The sequence below is a fragment of the Hakea prostrata genome, chromosome 2, assembly GCF_041222555.1.
Source record: "Hakea prostrata isolate BN-2017 chromosome 2, UWA_Hpros_2, whole genome shotgun sequence".
Classification (NCBI taxonomy): Eukaryota; Viridiplantae; Streptophyta; class Magnoliopsida; order Proteales; family Proteaceae; genus Hakea; species Hakea prostrata.
In genome coordinates this window covers 68604276-68627020 of record NC_142601.1, presented here as the reverse complement: position 1 = coordinate 68627020, position 22745 = coordinate 68604276, and the positions used below count along the sequence as shown (strand labels likewise).

General features: G+C 38.4%; 1 protein-coding gene across 3 annotated transcripts; it reads left to right on the top strand.

Moving 5' to 3' along the window:
- The first annotated feature begins 608 nt into the window (after nt 1-608).
- Nucleotides 609-22049, top strand: LOC149026016 (NOL1/NOP2/sun family protein). 3 transcript variants are annotated; one of them, XM_089146236.1, is made up of 13 exons: nt 609-1609; nt 1687-1805; nt 3885-4299; nt 5798-5945; nt 7853-7990; nt 8761-8823; nt 11790-11911; nt 13217-13454; nt 13946-14187; nt 16754-16854; nt 18419-18500; nt 20952-21013; nt 21681-22049. In XM_089146236.1, the coding sequence occupies exons 1-13, from the start codon at nt 1529-1531 to the stop codon at nt 21793-21795; spliced, it is 1926 nt and encodes a 641-aa protein (XP_089002362.1). In that variant the 5' UTR covers nt 609-1528; the 3' UTR covers nt 21796-22049. The 3 variants fall into 3 exon arrangements, with proteins under 3 accessions (XP_089002362.1, XP_089002361.1, XP_089002363.1); XM_089146235.1 differs by having other exon boundaries at nt 610-1609; nt 13943-14187; nt 21681-22047; XM_089146237.1 differs by lacking the exons at nt 609-1609; nt 1687-1805 and adding an exon at nt 1814-3363 and having other exon boundaries at nt 13943-14187; nt 21681-22048.
- The last annotated feature ends 696 nt before the right edge of the window (nt 22050-22745 follow it).

Genomic DNA, 22745 nt, shown 5'->3' with positions numbered 1-22745 from the left:
TGGGGGTTGCCCAAGCCTCCAACAACTCCGCGGCTGGTTCCCCATAAACTCGTTGATTTTTGATCTGTTTTTTATTTCGGTAACCACCGATTTGGCGGATAAGTTGTACCGGGTTCTACTAGCTTGAGAGTAGAGGACAATATTACCCTCACCCCCTCACCACTATACATGTTTTGCGGGCACTGTCCACCTTGTTAGTTCAAAGGTGGGTCATGTAAGAATAGTGGTGAAGGCAGAGAATTGGAGAGTGTGGATCATCTCCCCAAATGAAAAATACTCCCGCATTATAATCACAAATTAAGTGGGGCACAAGTAAAAAATAATAAAATATTTAAAGTTTTAAACATAGTAAACCACATCACTATAATATTGTGGAATCCGGATCTTCTCCCCGTCGGGGGAGCACAAAGTGCTTCCCCATGGCTTTCCTGACCACAAAAATTAGTGGGTCCCACTGATGTTGAAAAAGTTTTTTTTTAATTTTTTTTTTAAAGTGTTTTTCACAGTGGGCCCCACTGATATATGTGATAAGGAAGCGTCTGGAGCGCGGATCAAAGGTGATCCGGACTCAATATTGTGCGCCTCTCTGTAATTTGTGTCTAACAGCCGTTGTAAAGATGATCGAGCCTAGAAACGGATCCCGATTCATTGTCATTGGCAAAGCCTCCTCTGAGCAATCTACCATATAGAATATTAGCAGGTGATCGAACTGTTATCGTAGGTAGTGTAAATGGATGGTGATGAGGGTTATCTTTACACTCAAGGTAGAGGAACCAGACTCGTTCAATCCTATACACCATGTTTTTCTTTTTTTTTTTGGTAGAAGACTAAGGCAGTAACCAATCTACACATCGTCCACGATCAAAGTGCCAATGATCAGAGTCCCAAATGAAAGAATTACGACTAAGATGCTCATAATTTATAAAAATTGCAGATTGCATGGTGATCATTTTTGGATCAAATGAAAGAACGGTCCTTAACCAGAAACCTGAAGAGGGGAACCCTAAACCCCAGTTAACAAATGGTTTTCTTCTTCGCAAACTCCACTTGTCAGCTTTGGTTGATGGGTTTGCCGTCGAAATGAAGGAGTTAAGAGTCCGTGCTCTTGTTGTTGTTTAATGAGACGACGTTGTGACGCATTCAAAGGATTTTCAGATACAAATACTTCTAGGGTTTTAGCCAACCTGTATATCCATCGCTGTCCAGTAGAACATTTCTGAGTCTTCAGTTTCTGTTGAAGCAGAACAGCAGCGAGATTCGCCATGGAGAGGCAAGAGATTCTGGCGGCAAAGAGGAGATAAATGGTTGGATTCAAAAGGTCATAACCAGAGAGAGAGAGAGATTTAAAATTAAGGGTAAAAAGGTAAATAAAATATGTTACAGCACCAGTGCACCACCAGTGCACCGCATTGTTTTTCTTACTAGGTCGGTATCGAACAGTTCACAGTATTTCGGGATTTCCCTCCTATTACATTTTCGAGCATAGTGTGCCCACCATGTGTTTGTCAAAACGGTTCGCCAATTTTGAATGAAGAAATTGTGGCATTTCCTAAGAAGCATCCGAAGCAGCTTCATCACTTCTCAGAGCCGAACTTACTCTAAGTCTAAGGTTCTTTTGGGTCTTTACCCTGTTTCGTTTTTTCTCAAATTTGTTCTCTGTTGATACTTTTACTAAGTTCTGTGCAGATGGATCATCTGGAGCGTTGCAGCTACAACCCAACCCTGCGTTGGGATCCAGAGGTTGAAAAGTACTTCGTCACAGCATATGGAGCTGACCAGTTTTCTAAAATCTCCAAAGCCCTTACGTATGAGAGTCTCTTACTTATCATGGCTACTGTTCCTTTAATTTAGTTTTTGATTCTGTAATTTCTGCAACCTATGGCTCCAAATGCTCCTTGTGTTTCCTAAGTTCATAGCTTTGTGAATTTCTTTGCAAGTTTTTCCATAAAAGACGATTTTTTATTGGCGGAAGTATTAAATACGCTATTGGCATTTAACACCACCCCGGCCTAGCCTCCAATCCCACCAAAAAAAGGGGGAGAACGGGCAATGGGACACCGGGGAAGGAAATATCGATAGAGAAATGATTCAGTATGCATGTGCTCTCCCACTTGAAGCTGTCAGACTCATCGGTACCTATTTGGTGGACCCTGATTTTGTACTGGCTTGAATACTTTTATACTTATGCTACCATGTAGTCAATCCGTACAGAGTTATGTTTGGATTTACCTATCTGGACGTTTGAATTTTGTACTTATATTTTCCCCAGTAAAGGGCATTTAGTTATGGTTAATGTACCTTTTGGTTTAGTTGTTCAAAAAAGAATTGAATTTTTCTTGCATGAGTAATTGTCTTCAAAAGCTGACATGGGAATGGTGCAGGAGGCCTCAATTGGTGGGGAAAAAATGGACTACAGTTTTGGGTTATGTTGCATTTGGAAAAGTCGAAAAGGGAATAAACATAGTGATAGTTTGATTCTTTGTGGCTAAATGGGAGACATAATAGAATATATTTCTTTGTCTTAGAAAAGGGGGAAAAAAAAAAACAATAGAGCAATAGGAGATAGTTCTAAACGGATCTAAAATCAACTTCTTTTGTGAATGCATTAGCATTTCAAACTATACTTGAATTGCTAACTAAATGTTGAAACAACTAATGTGGAGGAACAACATGACCTGGGTAACATCCACGACAGTGAAAATGAAGAGGAGTGACACCTTGTTATGTTCGTCCTCTTACTAAAACTACTGCTAGGTCACTGAGGATGAAGGTTGGTGCCACAACCGTGTCTTTTACCTATGTGAAGCATAATGGTCCTAATAACCATTTATGGATCATAATAACCAATAGAGGTAGTTGCACTAATGTTTTCTTTGAAGACATTGTTTGCAGTTAGAGCCACATCTATACCTCTATAAAGTTGCATGGCTGAATTACACTAATCTCAAGAGCATTGATAGGTACTTTCTCACCAGCTCTATTGGTGGCTTTGTGGATATGGTAGAATGTGAAGCCCTTCCTTTGAAAGTCTGTCATACTCTTCCTGATTGACTGTGACTGTTTGATAAGAAGGCACATCATTGTGGGTATGCAACTACCTACTCTCTTAAGCATGGCAATGAAGAGAGGAAGTTCTTCCTGCTAAATATCCAATAGATACCATCTCAAGAATTTAGTGGGATGATCGTTCCTTCTTCAGCCTGCTGACCTAGCTGGCTTCCTTGGTGCTACTCAATGGAACAGTTCTTTTCAAAGAATGAGAATTGATGTAGCAGTACTCAACTGGTTGGTCAACATGACTGGCTTTGGGAACGAAACTCAGATGGAACCAGCCATTCCTTTGGTAGTTTGTTTAATCTTCAGGTCTCTTTATTACTTTTATTTTGAGTTTGATATGTGAGGACAGGAGATAGTGTTTGATATCAAGTTAGTTTCAGCTGTACAGTCTAGTTTGGAGTCTTTGTATGTCTTTTCATATATTAGCGTGTATTCAATGAATAGTAGGGATTTGAAATGTGAAGTACTATATTGCTAACATGAGTGCATGATTATGTGATTTTCTGTTCCTCCTGCAACTTTAAAATCCATCCAAGATTTCTCTCTTTTGTCTAACTGGCCCTTCACCACTACGTCAATGGTTCCTCCATATTAGTAATTATCTGGTTCTAGGTGATAAGGATTAGTTCTTTTTATTGTATATGGTTCTTTGCGTTACAATTTTTTTTTTTTTTTGTGTGGATTTCAAGGCTTAACTAGTTAAGTATTATAACTTTAATATATGGTATATACTTTGGATAAACATTTATCTGCTCTAAATTAAGGAAAAAGGAAGTCCTAATTTTCCTCATTTTCTTTGTATTTATTTATTTACTATAATTTGATAGGCATCCATCTTGCTACTCTTGTATTCGTGTGAATACCCTCAAGTCTTCAAGTGATGCCATTATTCTGAAGCTATTGGAAACCCTGAAAGAAGCAGGGCTTAACTGTGCTACTGATGGCAATAGCACAACTAATGCCTCTGCTGATGTTGAGATGAGTCAGAAGCAAGGAAGCTTTTCAAAGGAAATCCATCATTTTCCAGACCACCATTTTGAAACAAAGACTGGAGAATTTGGAGATGGGGATGCTTTGCACAAGTTTTCAATATCTAAGTCTCAGATCCCTGGATTAGACAATGTTGTGTTTGTTAAAGGTTCAGGACCCCACTCCATTGAATATGGTGATGCATCTAACAAACTTCTGAAGGAGGTCCTTGTGAGCCGCAAATGTGCTGAGGCAGTTCTCCGAGGTGCTCAGGTACAGTGGTTACTGTATGGTTCTAGAAGATTTTTTCTCTCCATTCTGCCGTACCATGTAATTTCTGTATTTCATCTGGCATGGGCATTGAAGAACACGTGTCTATCCTAGTTGAAAAGCTCATTACGGGATATTCCATTTGTTATAATGTATTTATACAAATTTAGGGAAATCAAATCCTCTCTTGTGCTTTGGTTTGTAATTATACGACTGTACATCTGCTGTACATGTGAACTTTTCCCTTTGTCTAATGCTATTGCCCTTTCTTTCAAGAAGTATTGCTTATGTTTGGTTCCTTCACGGTCTTGAGTTGTCTCATGCATGGAAGCTGTATGGTCTGTGGATCATTAAATATTACTTCTAATAAAAGTCATGACATCATGTACTTCCATGCTAATGCAAAATGTCAATTGTATTTTCTTTGGGTTGGGGAGGAGGTTGTGGGGGAATAGAGGAAGGGTGCTTTCTACTCTTATGTTATTTCCCCCCTCTATTAGTGAGTGTGAGGTTTATCAGCAGCAAATGAATGCCAAGACAAAGGTGCCTTCAGGGGTAACAACATGAGTACCTAGGTGGGTGCTGATGGTGAAAAGAAACATGATACTCTTCATTAAGAGGGCTTCCAAAGAAATAAGAAACAGTGCTTGGCAGAGAATCATGAACTGGCAAGGCTTGGGAGATGCCTTAAAAGTTAGAGCTTACCTAGCCAAACCATGAACTAGCAATTGAATGCTCTAATAAAGATTATCAAACCCCTAGGACACATTGATACTTACATCAAAATTGCTAGTTCATGGTGCTCTTCATTGATACTTGTCGAAATCAGACAGGTTTTGATGGGATCGCGTGGTTCAAGCAGTTCTGGTTGAACCACGTCTAAACCTGGTAGTATATCAAATATGGTTGGAACCTGGTACGAGAATTGACTAAGGTCTCGTATTTTAAAATGTTGAAACTGAGTATCTCAGTCATAATGGCAAGTTCAAATGGAGATTTAGAGCCTTGCTATGAACTATGAAGAGGTTTCCAAGATTATAACTTATCTAAAACAATTTAAATTAGATAAGATATCTTAAAGTACTGCTGGAACTTAAACACGACTAAACGGATGACTAATTAAAAGAAATAAACTCTTAATTGTGGGTTTTTTTTTTTTTGGTGGACAAGAGTATAGATCTGAGTCATGCCAGAACTGCATCTGCAAGGCTGAGTTAAACTGAGTCTAGTACCTGTCTTGATGCTCTTGAAGATGTGCATCAATGAGTCATAAAATATAACCATTCTCTTTATTCTTTATTTTATTTTTTTGAAGTTTCTTGCTAACTGAACTTCCTGTCTGTTGCTGATTTCGTCTCCAGTTTCCTCATTTGATGGTCTATATTACTGTGAATTTCAGTATTCTATGATACTTGTCTTTTGAAATATTCTTGGTAGACAAATGGAATAGTGCTAACAAGGCATTCTTTTCCTCAATTTACCATGGATACTTCAACTTCAGGTATTTGTTCCGGGTGTTTTAGCTTGTAGTGCTCATGTTGAGAAAGGAGATACTGTTGCAGTTTCAGTCGCAGTAGAGCAGCCTAACCTTGATGGTAGATGGAGTGCTGGTATGACACGAGGGACTGTTCTACAGGGGCTCGAGACAGGCAAGTAGTACAGTATTTGTCTGCCATTCCTCTACAAGGAGCCTCTTTAGTTGCATATGGTTGATGTAATTATTTTTGGGTCAATGTTCAACCTGTTGCTTTGCCCTGACTAAAGGTTACAAGTATAACTGTCATGATGAGTCCATTATCTGTTCAAAGGAACTTAGCTACTCATGCATCAACCTTTTTATAAATTCAACATGCTTCGCTGGAAGAAGGCAGTTTATGCTTCAGAAAATTTGGTTCCTTGTGAACTAATGACCATGTTAGACTTCAAACTCAACATTCATCTTATGTGAATAATGTTCATTACTATCTGATTGGGTAGATGCTTTTGAGGTTTGCTTCATTCTACATGAAATAGGAGTATGGATGAGCATTGTACACCATAACAAATGCTGCTTGGGCTCAACAGAAAGCAGTTCACAACAGTAACAACAACCATAACCTTTTCCCAAGTCAATGGGGGTAGGCTAGATGGATCCATATGAGCTAAATAGAAGAGATGAGAGAAATAACAGTAGTAAATGCAAGCATAAACGAAGACAAGTAGGAGCCATGGTAGCATTCCAGGAACATCCTTTACTTGGGATCAGCCGCACGGTTCCTCTGTCAGCACTCATATGGGCCTCTAGTCCTAGTAGCTGTCTGCAATGGCTACTATAATTATCTGATAACATTGAGAAATCCCTTCTGAAAGTCATGAAGTACAGAGAGTCATAAGTGCATATCACTCCTATAAGCATAATTGACACCCTTGGAGACACCCACAACTGACAACCCCTTGTTACACTTCCAAAATGTTGCCTCATTAGGGAATCTAAGTTTCTGTTAGAATTGTAGTTTTCAAGGTGTTGCCTTGTGCACCTTGGTGAGGTTTTGACCTAGGTTTAGGCTGTTTAGCACCATATTCATCAACTAATGTATTTTTAAATTTTAAGGGCTTATTACCTATTGGGCTGGACTTGGCTTTTTGGTCCAAGATGGTTCATCAACTGAAGAAGTGAATGGGCTATGTTTCTGTTAGCTCCTCTGTCATACTTTTTGCCAAACATCTTGGCATCTACATCAGTATCAGTCTGTATTGGTACTGTAACAGCTGTATATATACCATGTAGGTTCTGTATATAAATGTTCAGTTATCTATTCTGGGGTTGCATTGACATGGTCAATCTTGATATGTACTGGCTGTATCATATCACTAACCGATTCCATGATATCTATATGACAAACACTTTGTAGGATGAAATTGAAATGGAAGTTGGTATTATGGTTGAAGGTTCTCTTTTGTGGAGGATTTGTGTACAATGATCATCCTTGCATTTTAAGCCCGCCACCTCCACCCTGGAGAAGAAGGGAAAATAAAGATTAGAGGAAAATAGATGGGAGTTATTCTTGCATGGATGTATACCTATTGATCAATAGGCAACATGTTAAAAAGCATCAAATTATCTCTAATTTATAGAGTTCTCTCTTGATTCAGAAGTCTGTAATGTGGCAGCATGCTCTTGGACTATGAAATGACTGGTTAGCACCCCCATCCCCTATTGGAGTTGGGAGCTGGTTGATGCTATATCAGGAAGGGTACTTTGTGTTTTGAGTTGAGTTGAGTTGAGCTCAGTTAACTTGCTATGTGACTAGATGCACTTGAACTATTGAAGGGGTTTACCTCTGTATCCTTCCATAATCTGTAGTTCTGGATTGTTTGACTTTTTTTCCGGATCCCTTCCTTTCTTGTGTAAGTTATAATTATCAAGGATGCAGGCAGTACATAGAAAGAGACATCATGTTCAGATGGCTTTTATAGGAATCAGAAGAATCTAATCTTTGACTACTTCTGTTGATTGCCTGAATGTATTAGCTTAAGACTGCTTAGATCCTCTGTTCTGATGTATGTTAAATGGCAGATCCTTTTTATCATGAAAGAAATGGTCTTTATATTGGTCAAGGAACTACAATGATGTCAAGGGCTGGGATCTTCCGTGCTTCAGAAGGAATAGCGGTGGAAATGACAAATAGAGTATATAGTCTTCCCTCCTTCAATGGTATATTTCCTTTGTTTCCTGCACTCAAGGTTGCCAAATGCTTTTACCCCTTAATTTCCCCATTGTTGTTTGCTTTGATGTGTAAGCAGTCATTTTAGTTCTCTCATAATCACAATTGCTTTAGATGTGGTCCTGTCAATTTTAATCTTGAAAAGTTTTGGTACTTTAGTGGGATGATTTGATTGACAGAAAATTATTGAACTTGGGTTAATATTTATAGATAAAAAAATTCACTAAATCTTAAGGAATGTTAAGCATGAACCACTAAAGACCTAAAAAGGTAACAGAAGTATGTCAATATAACTAGAGGAGATTTCTTCCTTCTCATGAACAAGTTTCAGGATTCTTTGTACTAAATGACCCCATTACTCAAAGAGACACTAATGAGATCCTTTATATTGTAATCAAGATCCTTTCAATCATGGTTTGCGGACGACTGCAGAATGCCATGGACTTAAAGAAATTGATGTTTGTGGATTCAAATTCAGCTCAAATCCTAAAACTTCTCTATTTTTATAAGAGGTACGGATTATAAACAAGTAATTAGATAGATAGCAAGCCCAATCAGCATTTAGTTTATGCTTCAACTCTGAGGTGACTATGCTTCATGTACGACAATCTATTTGTCCTAAGTTGAAATCTTTGATCCTTCATGTCTTTATACTTCTCTTGGCTTTATGTTATATGTTAACTTTGTTTCCATGAGTTTCTATAAGACAAGTTGTTTGGTCTAAAATGTGAGTGCTATCTTTTGTCTTGGTTCATTTCAGATGTGCTTGAGGGGGAAATCTTTCTTCAAAACTTGCCCAGCATTGTCACTGCAAATGCTCTAGGTACATTAGTACATATTGTTGCATGATATTTGTTCTTCATCTGGTGTCCCATTTTGTTCCTTATGTGTTGCCCTTATCCAGAATTTCTTTTTATAGTTTCTGGAGAAAATTCTTGGTTTTGCTATTCACCTTTATGCAGATTGTTTTGGACAAATAAATAAATTCATTAGCCAAAGGAAAGGGGGAGGGATAGAATACAATAGCAAACCAAAGAGCAAAGCCCGTCCAAAAGCAAAGAAGAAGCAGTCTCAACAAACGGCACCAAGCTTTCCAACATAGCTAAAAAGGGAGAGCAGCTAAAGAGAAGAGAGCTCAGAAACACTAGGCAACATAGTGAACCATAGAACAATGCCAATAGGCCAAGCTAGACTGGGCAAAACCTAGTTTCTTTCTTGAAGACTTGAAATCAACAAGTCTCCATCAACTTGGTAATGCCCCTTGGTAATACGGTTGCTTCTCCTTAGAGCCCACAACCCTAAACCCCCTGGCCCCCCTTGGTTTGGTTCAAAGGCTTCATTCCTCGTTATTCCCTTACCCTTTGGAGGGCCCTTAACCATGCCTTACCTACCCAATCCTTCCATATTAGCCGCCACATCCCTACAAACCCCAATTGCATCCTCTGTTGGAATGGTTTGGAGGACCTTGAACACCTATTCTTTTCTTGCCCTTTCTCCAGATCTATTTGGAAAAAAGCCCTAGCTTCCATTTGATCCCGTTCGAGGCATTCTTTTGGATTTACCCGTGATTGGTCTTGGATTTTGAGAATCTTTTCAGGTACTTCCATTTTCGATTGGATCGGTAAGCTAGTATATTGTGCATCCATTCATCACCTTTGGTGGGAGCGCCAACCTTCGGAGATGGATTTCCAAATCCCGTTCTATAAATTGGATTTGGAATGCCATCTATTTTGATGTTTCATCTAGATTGTTAGCTATTCCCCATCCCCCGGTTGATGATACCCCAAGGAGCAGGCTTATTGTTGTCTCCTGGGGTCTTAGTTCTTCGTTTCGGCCTCCTGCTTGAAGGTCTTGTTCTCTTGTTTCTTTTAATATAATTATTTATTCATCCAAAAAAAAAGGGGTTGAGTTTCGGTCTTGGGAATTCCCTCAAAGACGTCTTTATTGCACAATGAAGAAAGGTCTGGATTACTAGAGACAGGCTGCCTGCAATAGGAGTTGATCGTGTCGCTAACCAATCAAAAATAAAATCCTATACTAATCTGCGGGGGGACTATGGGAACTAAAGGCTGTTGATTGATTAACACTAATTTAAACTAAATCTATTAATTTGAAACTTAAACTATGATATGTGAGATCTTTGGGTTTCGTCCCCAATTCTTTTCCCTAACCGTTACTCTCACTTCAAAGCAAATTGGGTGGTGTTCCTGTTGCCCTATCTTCGCGCTATTGTCCTTCGCGGGCTTGGCCGCTAGTTCCGAGCTATGCATCTTTGGCCAAACTCAAACACAATCAACTAGAGATATGCAATCTTATGAAATGCTGGTTCATCTACATCCCTGAGGCTAGCTACTCATTATCATAGTTCATAGATGATGAAACATGGGGGGGGGGGGGAGTGTGGTCTTCTTCTTCGCATGGAGAGTCGGCCGCTTTGCCGTCTTCCTTCTCGTGGTTGGCTTCTCTTTTTGTCTCCCGCACACTGAATCCCCTCTCTTTACCCGTCGATTTGACCTTTATTCTTTCGGAATTTGGAACTCCGGGTTGTGATATTTTCAATATCATTCCATAGCATCTTGAATCACCGAAATCCAGCTCATCGGAGGTTGCCCTACTGGGTGGCTTTTCCCGTTTTCAGTTTATTACCATTTGTTCCTTAACCTCCACCTATTTCCAATTTGGCTGTCTACTTTTCATGTTTCTTGGCGCGATTGTGCCATGTTTAAATCCACCAATATCTATTATTTGCCACTTTACTCCATATTATCTCTAATTCCAAATCTCCTTATTCCTGATCACTACTCAATTGCTCTCTTTAATTATGTTGGGTTTCTTTGGTTGCTGCTATCGGAGTTGGGGGAACAAATGAAGGAGAAGGGGCTAGCCATGCTTTTAAGAAAATTGGATATCCCTAGAAGGGGGGTTGCACTGGAATGACAGGTGGAGAGGAAGAAGATATCAGTTGAGAATGGGGGGAGAGGGGAGGAGGAGAGGGCCACAGGTGGAGGGTTGGGGGAATATGAGTTGGAGGGGATGGGTTGAGAGTTCAATGGGCTAGGAGAGGTTGGATTGAGTGGAGGGTGAGGGTAGGCCAAGTACCCTAGGGAGGGGGAGGGAGGGAGAAATGGTGGAAGAGGAGGAGAGAAAAGGGTTGGGAAAGATGAGTTGGGCTGAGTGGTGTGAGTGGGTGGGTCACAATTTGAGAGGGGAGGGGAAAACGTGGGCTAGAGATTTGGGATGTGAGAAGGGAGGGGGAAGGGGTGGCTTGGGCCAAAACAGGGGGAAGGATGGGCTGAAATCGAGAAGGGTTCTTAACTGGAATGGCAGGGGTAGGCTTGGGTTGGGAGAGAAAAACAAGAGGGTTTTTTGTTTTTTGGGGTAAAGGTGATTGGTAGTGGATTGGTGGATTGTGCTGGGGAAGATGGTCAGAGGGGGCAGTAGTCGGTGTTGGTAAGAGAGGGGGAAGGCCTGAGTCGTCAAGGGGGTTTTGGGAGAGAGGAAAAGGGGGGGAGAGGGGGAGTGAGATAGGGATCTTGCGGGAGCCTTCATCTGGGCACAAGAATTGACCTTGCAAAGACAGTGACTATGACTCAAGGTTCTTCTTCGCTGTCACAGAGGTGGTCAGCAAGGATGCAGATTTTTTGTTCACTTTTTGGCTTTCAGATTTGGAGAAATCAATTTATTGACATGAAACTTAGAAATTAGCTAATTAAAAAAATTATATATGGTGTATCTAATATTGTATTGTCTGGTTTTTTGAATTTATTACTTTGCCTTATGCGATTGTAGATCCTCAGCCTGGGGAGCGTGTATTGGACATGTGTGCTGCTCCTGGAGGGAAAACAACTGCAATTGCTATGCTTATGAAAGATGAAGGAGAGGTCGTTGCTGTTGATCGATCTCACAATAAGGTGCATCATAACAGAACATGATTACAAAATTGTCCTCTATTTCCATACATTCCTTGACATGACAGATGAATCAAATATCTGATCATCTAAATTAGGCAACTTTATCTTTGGAATTTCAGTAGCAGGTTTTTGATAAATTAAACCATGCCTCTAAATTAATGGATTTAATTGTAAAAAACCTTTTATTGTAGGATTGCTACCTAAAAGCTCACTAACATCCTTATAATTAGTGACCAAACTTTCATCTATAACAAAATGGTACCTGAATATGCTAAAGTCCAGATCTTTGGAATCCAGTGTCAAAAATAAACTAGTCTTTTGATTGGTTAACATATAAAAGCAAGACAAACATATCCTTCCCCACCCCTTCCCCATGTATTCCTTTTTATCTTGTTGGCAAAAATGAGGTTTAACATTTATTCTTTCAAAGATAAAAGAGATCTCTGACACAATTTTTTTTGAGCCAGTGAATATCAAAGCAGCAAACTGTAGACTGGTTAATTTGGTTCAGGAAAATGACTTAATGTCCATAGAGATACATAAGTGCATGCTGTGTTCTCTATAGACATATCCACTTCCAATTCCAAGGTTATAATGTCGGTCTTATCTCGTTAGATGGATTTAGTTAGTCTGAAACTCAAACACCAAAATCCTTTTTTTTTTTTTTTTTGGTGAATACAAATATCAATACCAAAGAGAAGAAGTTTTTTCTCTTTTTGGTTGGGGCAGGCGGGAGAAGAATGTACAAGGAGAGGAGAAAAAAGGGGTGTGAGAGGGGAGTGTGAAGCAACGTCAGCCTTAAAATGGCTGGATGGGTTGTAAAATGGTAGGATTAAGGCCCAAGGTGACAACAATATGCCTGTTCTTTGGGGACTCAACGAGCAAGTAGCATTGCCTAGGCTACATGGCAACACCTGACCTGTAGGTGCCACCAAATGACTTGAACAAAATCATGCTTGGTTTCTATTTTACAAATGAGTTTGAGCTTGCACACTATATTTTTGGGAAGGCAAATGGCAGCCAACAACTGATGGGATGAAGGAATTTGGAGGTCTCTTTGCATTTCCACAAAAAGGCATAAAAAAGAGTTTCAATGGCTTTTGATAGTGGTTTTTTGGAGAAAGATGCCATGATAATAGATGTATGAGGATTTAAGGACTGATATAATGAGAACAGTCCTACCATAAAATCTTGTTTTTTCTGGTTTTTGTTGTGTTTGCTTTTTCTTATAGATTGAGATATATATATTCTCTTTTCTTCATCCTAGGTGATGGATATGGTAATTATTTGTTTTTGATGAACTAGGTGATGGATATCCTTAAGTTGGCTGCTGAGATGGGGTTGACTTGCATAACTGCATGCAAGCTTGATGCCCTTAAAGCTGTTTCACTAACAGGCCAGTCAGTTGATTTTGCCACTCAGAATTGTAATGAAGAAAATCAAAAGGCAGATTTTGGAAGGTTAAGTACCCTTGAATACCCAGTGGAAGTTGTACAATTCCCACTGGAAGGTGTCAATGGTTGTTTGACTCACGATGGAAATGGTAAGTAAAGCCTCTTCTACAATCTGTTTATTATTTATGCTTTCACTTTTTCCAGATAAGGGGGAAGGCTAGAAGCCATAAACTAAAGTCATGCTTTAGAGTTCCAAAATATAACAAAATACTTATTTTGTTTTGTGCTACCAGGATACACTAAAAAGTAATAATTATTAGCATAACATGCATACTATTGAGAAATGCTATAATTTGGTGTCTAATAATTCATAGATTAGTTGAATAGCTTAGGCAGGGATTTAGTTTTCAAGAATTGAGTCAGTGAATAGTCATTGATAGCCACTCAAGTTTGTGAGTGTTCTTACAGATTACTGTTATCGGGCAGAATTCATGGTTCTTTACTTCTCAGGGCTGGCTGGTTATGTCACCTGCTTCATAAACGGATGTAGTGCTCTTTTGAGATCTAGTTATTGCTGAACTTAGAGTGATTTTAAACAGGCCTATTATTTTTCTTATTGACTATGTCTCATTCCCAGAAGGGATTGATGATAACCAACTCAACAAATCAGCTACCAATAAAAAGGTGAATCAAGGAATTTACGACAGCAAAGCTCACATCAGGAAGAATGCTCGTAGACTGAGAAATGGACCTGGAAGAGGTCATTGCAGGGGTGCCAGGGTTGACAATTCAAAGGGTTTCCCTCCTTGTAGTTTTGATCGAGTCCTTCTTGATGCTCCCTGTTCTGCCCTTGGTTTAAGACCTCGACTATTTGCTGGATTGGTGAGACTTACTGACAATTTTTGGTTACCTTTGTTTCCTCATTATATTTATTGTGTTCTTCATGATACGGTTGAAATTAAAAGCTTCAAGATTTATGCCACTGAAACTTCAAGAGAAAAAGATAGAGGGTACACTATTCACTAAATAGAGATAATGACCCAAGATTCATTTTTTCAATAGACACTGCCCCTCAGAAAAAGGCTTATGATGGGGTACACTGATACCCAAAAAGAAAACAATGCCAGCACATAGAAAACCTGGTACAATAGTGTGAAAGAGCATTGAATCTTTTTGGACCATAAAAACAAACTAGATCACAGGTGTGCTTGTCCTGTGAATTCATGACCTTATTTTTGTCCATGATAGAGATGGTGGGATTGGTGGACCATAGATGCCACAACATCAGATGTTGGATGATTGGAAAACAGATTTTTGATGACATGATGTGGATTAAAGAGATTTTTATATGATGTTAGGTATATATTGTAGCATTTAGAGAAGAGGAGCAATAAAAGAATTACGATTCTCTTTTCATCCTGTCACCTTTTTCTTTTGGGAACTACTTGTCATCTTACTGTTACACCTAAAATAATCATGGGGAGGGGATCAGTGACGAGACATATGAATTAAAGAACTGCGAGAAGGATTTTTATCTACTTAGGTACTGACAAGGTCATGTTTGGTCATCTCCTTGATGTTTGATTCTGACATGTGCCTATTATTTGATCCAACGGTTGTCAACATTTCAGTAAAAAAGAAAAAGAAAAAAGATTTCTTATTCGCTCACTTCTCATTCTCTCTACACATGACACCAACGGGCACAAAATGTAGGGTTACAACAACATATAACAGAAACCTTTGTGCTTCCTAGATTTTGAGCACCTGATTTTTTGTCTCTGACCACGTGTTACAACTGTTTATCTGAAAAGCTCGAGCTGTTAAGAAAGGGCTACTACAATTTGCATCACATACATCAACAATGATGATGATCCCATTGATGTCCTCAGTAGGATCCTGCCATATTCAAGACTTGTGATGCCAGACTTAGAAAGCTTAAGCAAGTCTGATCTAATTCAAAAGGTAAAAGTGGGCTAGGCCATTTTGAAGTTTTTCTGCTGGTATTTTGGGAAAGTTATAGATAAAGTCTTTGTGTTGGCATTTCCACCTTCCTACTGTTGCAGCATAGAACAATGTACAAGCAAGCTAAAATTCCATGGGGCTAACGTGATTTTCAGCCATTGGGAGATTTCACTGTTCTAGATATTGAATTCAAAAGCCTCTGCTTATCATTGTTCTCTTCCTCTCTCTCTCTCTCGCGTGCTCTTACACAATGGCTATTTTCTTTATTTTTCATCACAATCTGTGGTATGGGATGGTGATGTGGAAACAGGCTTGGGCATAGTGGTGAGCTAGAGGACTATCAAAGGAGTATTATAGCACATTGGAGATGCCTGGTGCTTACCCGATATGCCAGCAGCATTGACCAAGCCTGGCTGCTGTGGCAACAAAAATGACATTAAGGTGTTGGTTGCACAATGATGGAGATGTCCTTAGAGAATTGCAAGGAGAATGTATCTTGGTGGTGACGGATATGGAGACCATTTAAATTTGCTGTTCAACATCTGTATTTTTGAAGAACAAAAACTGTTAGTTCTGAAGGCTCCTTTGCTGTTTCATTTGAGATTGGATAGATTTTGAATGATATCAAAGCCCATCACATGAATTTCACCATAACTATTCTGCTCCAGGATGCAAGATGGGCAGTGAAACCTGTCTATGTATGACTGGTGTATGGTGGGAAAATTTGTTTGTTTCCCCCCCCCCCCCCCCCAAGTTTGGTGATAGTTGACTAAAGAACATGCATAGGTTGGTATGAAATGGAGTTATATAGTAAGGTACTTTCCCTATTCAAAACCCAGTATCGTTTTTTTTTTTTTTTTTTTTTGGGGGGGGGGGGGGGGGAGGGTTGTATGTTTTGGGGGTATTAATACTTCAAGGGCAAAGTTTGAGTGGTGGAGGAAAAGGACAGCCATCAGTGCTGCTGCCCCCCCCCCCCTCTTTCTCTTCTCTAACTTGGGGCATACCTCTGACTGTGGGGAACCCCCTACAGAGGCCATCTGAATCCCTTGGTCAATGGAGAATCCAGCCATCAATGGTTGTCATTGTCCCCACACTCCCTCCCTTCCCTCTGCTTGGTCTGACTACCCCATACTGTAGGGGATCCCCGATAGGGGCCATCCAATCCCCTTCTTCAAGGGAGAGTCCAGCTACCAATGGTGGTCAATGACTGCACTCTACCCCTCCCCTGCACATAGGAGTCTAAAATACACCTGTACTTTGGGGGATCCCCATATAAGCAATCCAAACCCCTTGGTCAAGGAATTCTCCCATAACGATTGGTGTAGGAAAACTAGATACTTATTTCAATTATCAATATTTATGATTATATTCGTTCTACTCATTTGATATTAAATTTAATCCTTCCAGTCTTAGGCAACCATTTTTGTGTTCAGCTTTATGTTTCCACTGGAAGCTAATTCAACTTACTAATTATTGTGTTATGCAGGAAACAATAGAATCTTTAAGAAACCATGGGAGGTATCAGAGAAAGATGTTTGACCAAGCTGTCAAGCTAGTTCGGCCAGGCGGAGTCATTGTGTATTCCACGTAAGTGTGCATTAGAGGTTTCTTCTTTGTTATTACTTTTCAGCTCACTCCCAGCGCTTTAACAAAAGTTTATATATAATGAGTTCAATGTGACTGGGGAATATAAGTTTGTCTCACTATAATGAAGTAATGTATTGCAATCATGTTCCCAGGATCAATTTCAGAAGATGGTAAGTATTGCAGCCTGCATACCGTGATGTTTGTCATGTGGTGTTAAGAACCTTTGATTTCATTTGTTGGCAAGTGTAGTTTTCATTAGTTACAGTGGACTTCCTTGATTGCTAATTGATAAATTTGTCTAGAACCTCAGGATGTAATATCTGACTTCTGGGAAGATCGACAGATTCACCAGGAGAAAAGTGGACTGATGGGAGGTCTTCCCTTGTATATATAATGAATAAAATTGTATGCCCCCTACGCATCCAAGAAGGAGAGCACTTAGGAGGTGGATTATATCAGTAGTATACTTCTATACCATTATCATTTTAATTCTTGTTCCAGTGGTCAGGACTAGATTCAATAGCTTTGATTTGTAGAAAAACTAGCCATGGTGCTAGGGCTTGTGCTATTAACACATCAGTGGTTTACTCTATGACATTTATTCATTTATTATATGAATTTAATATTTAAATCATGCTTCTTGCATGACATCATATTCGAATTCATATATCCAAATCCTCTTTTAATTTTTTGGATCCTTAGATATCATAATCCTTGGCTGATTCAACTTTTCAATGAAGATACTTGACTGAAGTATCCATTGGATATAGAACCAAACTCAATGTGGATGAGGGTACACAATTCGTATTGTGAAATATCCAACATACACTTCAGTCACAAAATTAAATAATGTATCAGGAATTGTGAATTAGTTACTTATACATCTCTGTCTAGGAGGCATGAATTATTTTAGTGACTAAATTTTGTGTTGTACAGTTGATTTGGCAAATGGGATGATAACAGGAGGAATTGGTATATATCAACAGATCACCCAACCTTCCAACATTGGGAGTATTAAGTAACTATTTGTGTGTGTGTGTGTGTGTGTGTGCATGTGTTATTTCTTTCTTTATTTTTTAGCTTTTTTATTGGTGTCTATTTTATCTTGATCTGTAGTGTCATTTGGGAAGCAAAGTTCATATTTGTGTATTGATTTTTTAAAACATTAGAACTCAATTTTATGTTTTGGGAAAACATTGTTTTGGTAAGGGTAAAACTTCAATTATGTGAAGTGGTATTATATTCTTTCATGTATAATTGTTTAGTTGTTGTCACTAATATCTCTTTCTGATTGTGGTTGTGAGTTTTGGTGTGGATATGATTATGTAATATTTTTGCATACGTCCTACTTTAATTTTTTAGTTATGGTTCATGAAGCTCTTTTTAAACCTTAGCAAATTTAAAGTGGAGATGGTAACTTCACATTGAATGTTTTAGTTTCAGTAGTTCACTTTGTGAAAACTGCTGTTGAATTTTTTTATTGTCCTAAATCTTTTTTTCTTCACCTAGATATTGTGAAAAGAATCAGGAGGTATTTTGAACTATAAATTTCTTATGCTTCTAGATGTACAATAAACCCTGGAGAGAATGAAGCACTTGTTCGTTATGCTTTGGATAAATACAAATTCCTCTCCCTGGCTCCTCAGGTGAGTGCTTACTGCTGATTTACTTGATTTCTCATATGCTTTGACATTATTTATACCTCCAATATATCATGGTCCAATATTTCCAACTAGTGAGGATATCTCCCTTCACAATCAAATTGCCTTAAATTCTCTGACATGAGTTACTAGTACATTTAACTATCAGGCTCTGCTTGTTTTGAAAAAAATTCACTTTAAAAAAGTCAATATATACAAATCTGCTGGTTGAAAGTTCTAATCTTTTTCTAATGGAAAATTTTAGAAGACTTTTAGACAAAATATTAATAGTCAACTTTTGGGGTTAAGGAAAATGTGAGGCAATTTAATTGAAGAGAACATTCAAGGATGCATCTAGTCTTGGATTTCGAGTCATAGCTCAATTACCTAGACTGAGAATTTCCAAGAAACTCTGTTATCAAAGCGTTGCCAAAGTGGACATCAAGGTGATGGTCAGCCTTATTGATGAGCATCAAGGGACGCATTGTATGCCATATTGATGCCTTATAAGTTGAGTGTATCTTTCTTGACATTTTATGCTTAGATTTCATTTCCTTTTTTTTTTTAGGGTTGTTTTTTTGGGGGTGGGTGGGGGGGGGGGGGAGGTGAGAGATTTCTTAGAGAGATCAAAATTTATCCCACAACACCACATATTTTGATTGTACACTTTGTTGTAATGAAAATGATGGGATCCTTTTAAGATAAAAGGGTAAAAATAAAAAAGCAAAAACCTAATTGTTAAAGAGACCAAATTGTTTATTGGGACTTATTAGAAATCAAATTAGAAGAAATAAAAGAAATTTCATTCCATACAACCATCAAATTCCTTACTAGTTTGACTTCATAAAGGGTTAATACAATTACTGCTTTCATTTTCATATTTTGTATGAATCAAAATCATATGTTATTATGCTATGTTGCTATTGTTACATGATGAGATGGTCTTATATATCTTTCATTACTATGACTAATTTTTGTTTTATACGCAGAATGATATAAGTTTTAATGTGTTATTTGTGCCACATAAAATGGTGTTAATGTGCAGTTAAATGCTTTGTTTGCCCAGGTGATGCCTTTGAGGCTGCCTAATTTCCATGGCGCTTAGGAAGGCCCCCAAAGGCCTTGGTCCCCTTGCTGCCTTGATAACTATGCCAAGAAAGATATGGTTGGTGGCTGTGGGGGACAATTTCTCTCTTAGCTGAAAAAACTATGAACAGAACATGTGCATTCTGTAAATAGTAATGAAAAAAAAAAAATGGAAGAAATAGGGAAAAGAAGAAAAAGATGTATCGCTGCAACTGTGGGGAGTCATAGCCATGAGGGTTAGCTCCCAGTTCTATTCATACGATAAGGCAACATATTAGGGGCAAAAAAAATCCAAGAAAACAAAAAAGATTTTTATTTTTACTGTGAACAGTACCCAAAACACAATAACACATTCAAATACACACTTTCAGGTGCTACCCAATAAGAACTTTGTGAGATGCCAGTGCAGCTTCTTCCCCAATGAGTGAGAGATATCCCTTCTTTATGCACTACCATAATTCCATATATATAACTAGGCACAAAGGTGTACAAATTGGTCAACATCTTGGGTTTTTAAGTTTGCTCATCTTAGATTCTCCTACTTGGATCGCAAACACTAAACGGGAGAGGAGAATTAATGGTTTAAGGATCTATTGTTCCAAGCAGACTAAGCTGCAATAACTCAGCCTTGCCCCAACTAAATTGGGTTGGTTATGTGGATCATTGCTAAACGAGTAGGGAAAACTGGGTCCGCAGAAAGGGGAAGTAACAATAGGGCTCTCGTGTAGCTAAGATAAATTTGGACTCTAATCATGGACACATTAATGAAGTAAATACCTTTCCTGCACGGCTGCACCCCTTATATATCGACCCACTGGGCCAGTACAATAACAAAACCCAACAATTAAGAACCCACCTTAATCTATATCAAATTCTGTCTCAAATTTAAGCCAGATCTGCAATAATTGTGGTGGTCATACAAATCAGTTGGTGAACTAATTTCAATCTTTGTATAGGGTTTCCCGTTTTCATCAGCTATTGTGTCCATGTGCTCAGAGATAATAAATATGTGTTGATCAAGACACTCAGATATGTTGATCTAAATGTTTTGGTCTGGATATGGATGTATATTTTTACCGCGTTATTGTCATGCTTTTATTTAATGTGTATGTTACAATTAGCCCGCTTCTGGTTCTGTCTTATTACGTGTTTGATCTGGGGGTCTTCCTATTGTAACTTGTTTCTTCATTTGGCTTCCAAGAGAAGCATAATTTCTGTACGTGCGTAAGTAGGTCATCCTTAACCTCATAAAGGTTGTTGGAATACCAAGAATTAGAATTTGATATTTCTTTTTATTGATCGTAAATAATTTGCAGATACTAAGCTTTACTGTCTTTTAAAGTTCTGACCAGATATTTATGATGCATCCAGAAACCAAGAATTGGAGGACCTGGCCTTGTTGGTCACTTCACACGTTCTGATGGAACAATTGAGTAAGTTCTTGTCTCCAATCAAATCCTGGTCTTTATTTATTATGCAACTCGACGTTGAGTAAGAAACTGTTATTTGCCAATTTTTTTGTAGCATATTACTATGAACTCTTCTGCTTTTTAATTTAGTTTGCTACTGATTTCATCTTGCAAATTTGTTTCTTGTGGAATACAAAGGCATTATCCGATCATCTGTGTGGTTATTTATTTACTTTTCTTTTTCACTATTTTGGCTACGATTTATAAAATGTTTGACTGACAGATTGGTTTATGTCTAACTGCGGTATCAACTTTTTATTGCATCAACATTTTAACATGAAAGTAAGTTGATACTGAATGCATGGGAACATGATGTGCACATTTGATTTCAATCTAATTCTCATTTCTCTCCTAGATTTAGAATTGGTATGGTGATGCAAATATTCTGGCTCTACTACTGGTTGTCAATCCTTCAAGTTGGGCCAGAATTGAGAATGTCCTTGTCCATTTCTTCAACTTAGCACAGATTTCCTTAATTCTTTTCCTTGATTAGTTCAGAAGGTGGTAGCCTCCTCTATGTTCCTTTTGCAGGACTACACTCAGTTTTAATATTTAAGTATTATAATTTCCAATATTTTCTCATTAATAGTAGTATTGACTCAACTGACTTAACTTTGGTGCTTGATTTCAGAGAATGGTTAAGACCTGGAGAGGAAGAGCTGGTTCAGAGGTTTGATCCATCAGCTCCACTTGATACCATCGGTTTTTTCATCGCCAAGTTTAATGTTGGCCAGGACGATTCCTGACTTAGGGCGAGGGTATCCGTTGAGTACCGCAATTTCATTGTATGGTGGTAATCATTTGTCACTTTCAAACTGGAGTGACTATCAATTTTGAGACTGGTAAAAACCCTTTCTCTTGTGCTGTACAATCAATTTTTACGTGGTAGGATCAGAAAAGCTACTTTATTCAATTGGTTGAGCTGAGTACTGAGAAGAAACAATAATAACTTATCATCCCGTTTGTATCTTTTTGTCCCCCCAACCAAAGATTCCTCTTTTCATGTTGGATTGTTCTGGTTTCCTGTATTGTGCTCACCCGTTCTGTGAGGTTTGATGTCAGCATCGGTTTATACTTTACAGCAGTAGGTGGTGGATATGATAGGCACAGATCAGCAATCCATATGGTGCAGGTGGGAATAGATCCTTAATCTTTTATAAGATATGGTGTAGATGGTTTTGATTTGTCCTCACCTATACCTATGTTGATAAGAACTCAACATCAGATCATGAACAAGTGTGAATTTGCCCAATAAATGAAATAGATGAATGACTAATAGCATCTTCCTCACCTGTAGCTTGGACATAGCTGATATAATTTAACACATGGGTGTATGTCTTTTCAAAGTTCTTCTAGGAGGAAGAGGAATCGTATTGGTTTTTAGGGTTCATTTCTTTACCTTGCAATTTGGTTTCTTTTTATCTTTTCCTGTGCCTTGCGCATGACAATATTAAACCATCAATCTGGGTTCTTATTAGTCTTGTTTTCTTTGGTAGAACCCATTAGTCTTCCTCAGCTTTTACCTATTGATAAGATAAAGACAGTCTCTGAAGCTAGCTACATTCTCCTTTGGTATTAAGGAAAACATAGAACCAAAAAATAATAATAAATCATAAATAACTCTCAACTTGGACAAAGCAAAAAATTCCTACCCGGGATTTAAAATTTAGAAGAAAAAAAAAAAGGGAGCAAAACC

What these genes read in the sequence shown, in the direction of transcription:
- LOC149026016 (XM_089146235.1), top strand. Translation starts at nt 1,529, where the DNA reads ATGAAGAAATTGTGGCATTTCCTAAGAAGCATCCGAAGCAGCTTCATC. An exon ending in GGAGTCATTGTGTATTCCAC is followed by an intron (nt 16,855 to 18,418) that starts GTAAGTGTGCAT and finishes TTATGCTTCTAG; the next exon opens with ATGTACAATAAACCCTGGAG. An exon ending in TCCTCTCCCTGGCTCCTCAG is followed by an intron (nt 18,501 to 20,951) that starts GTGAGTGCTTAC and finishes TGATGCATCCAG; the next exon opens with AAACCAAGAATTGGAGGACC.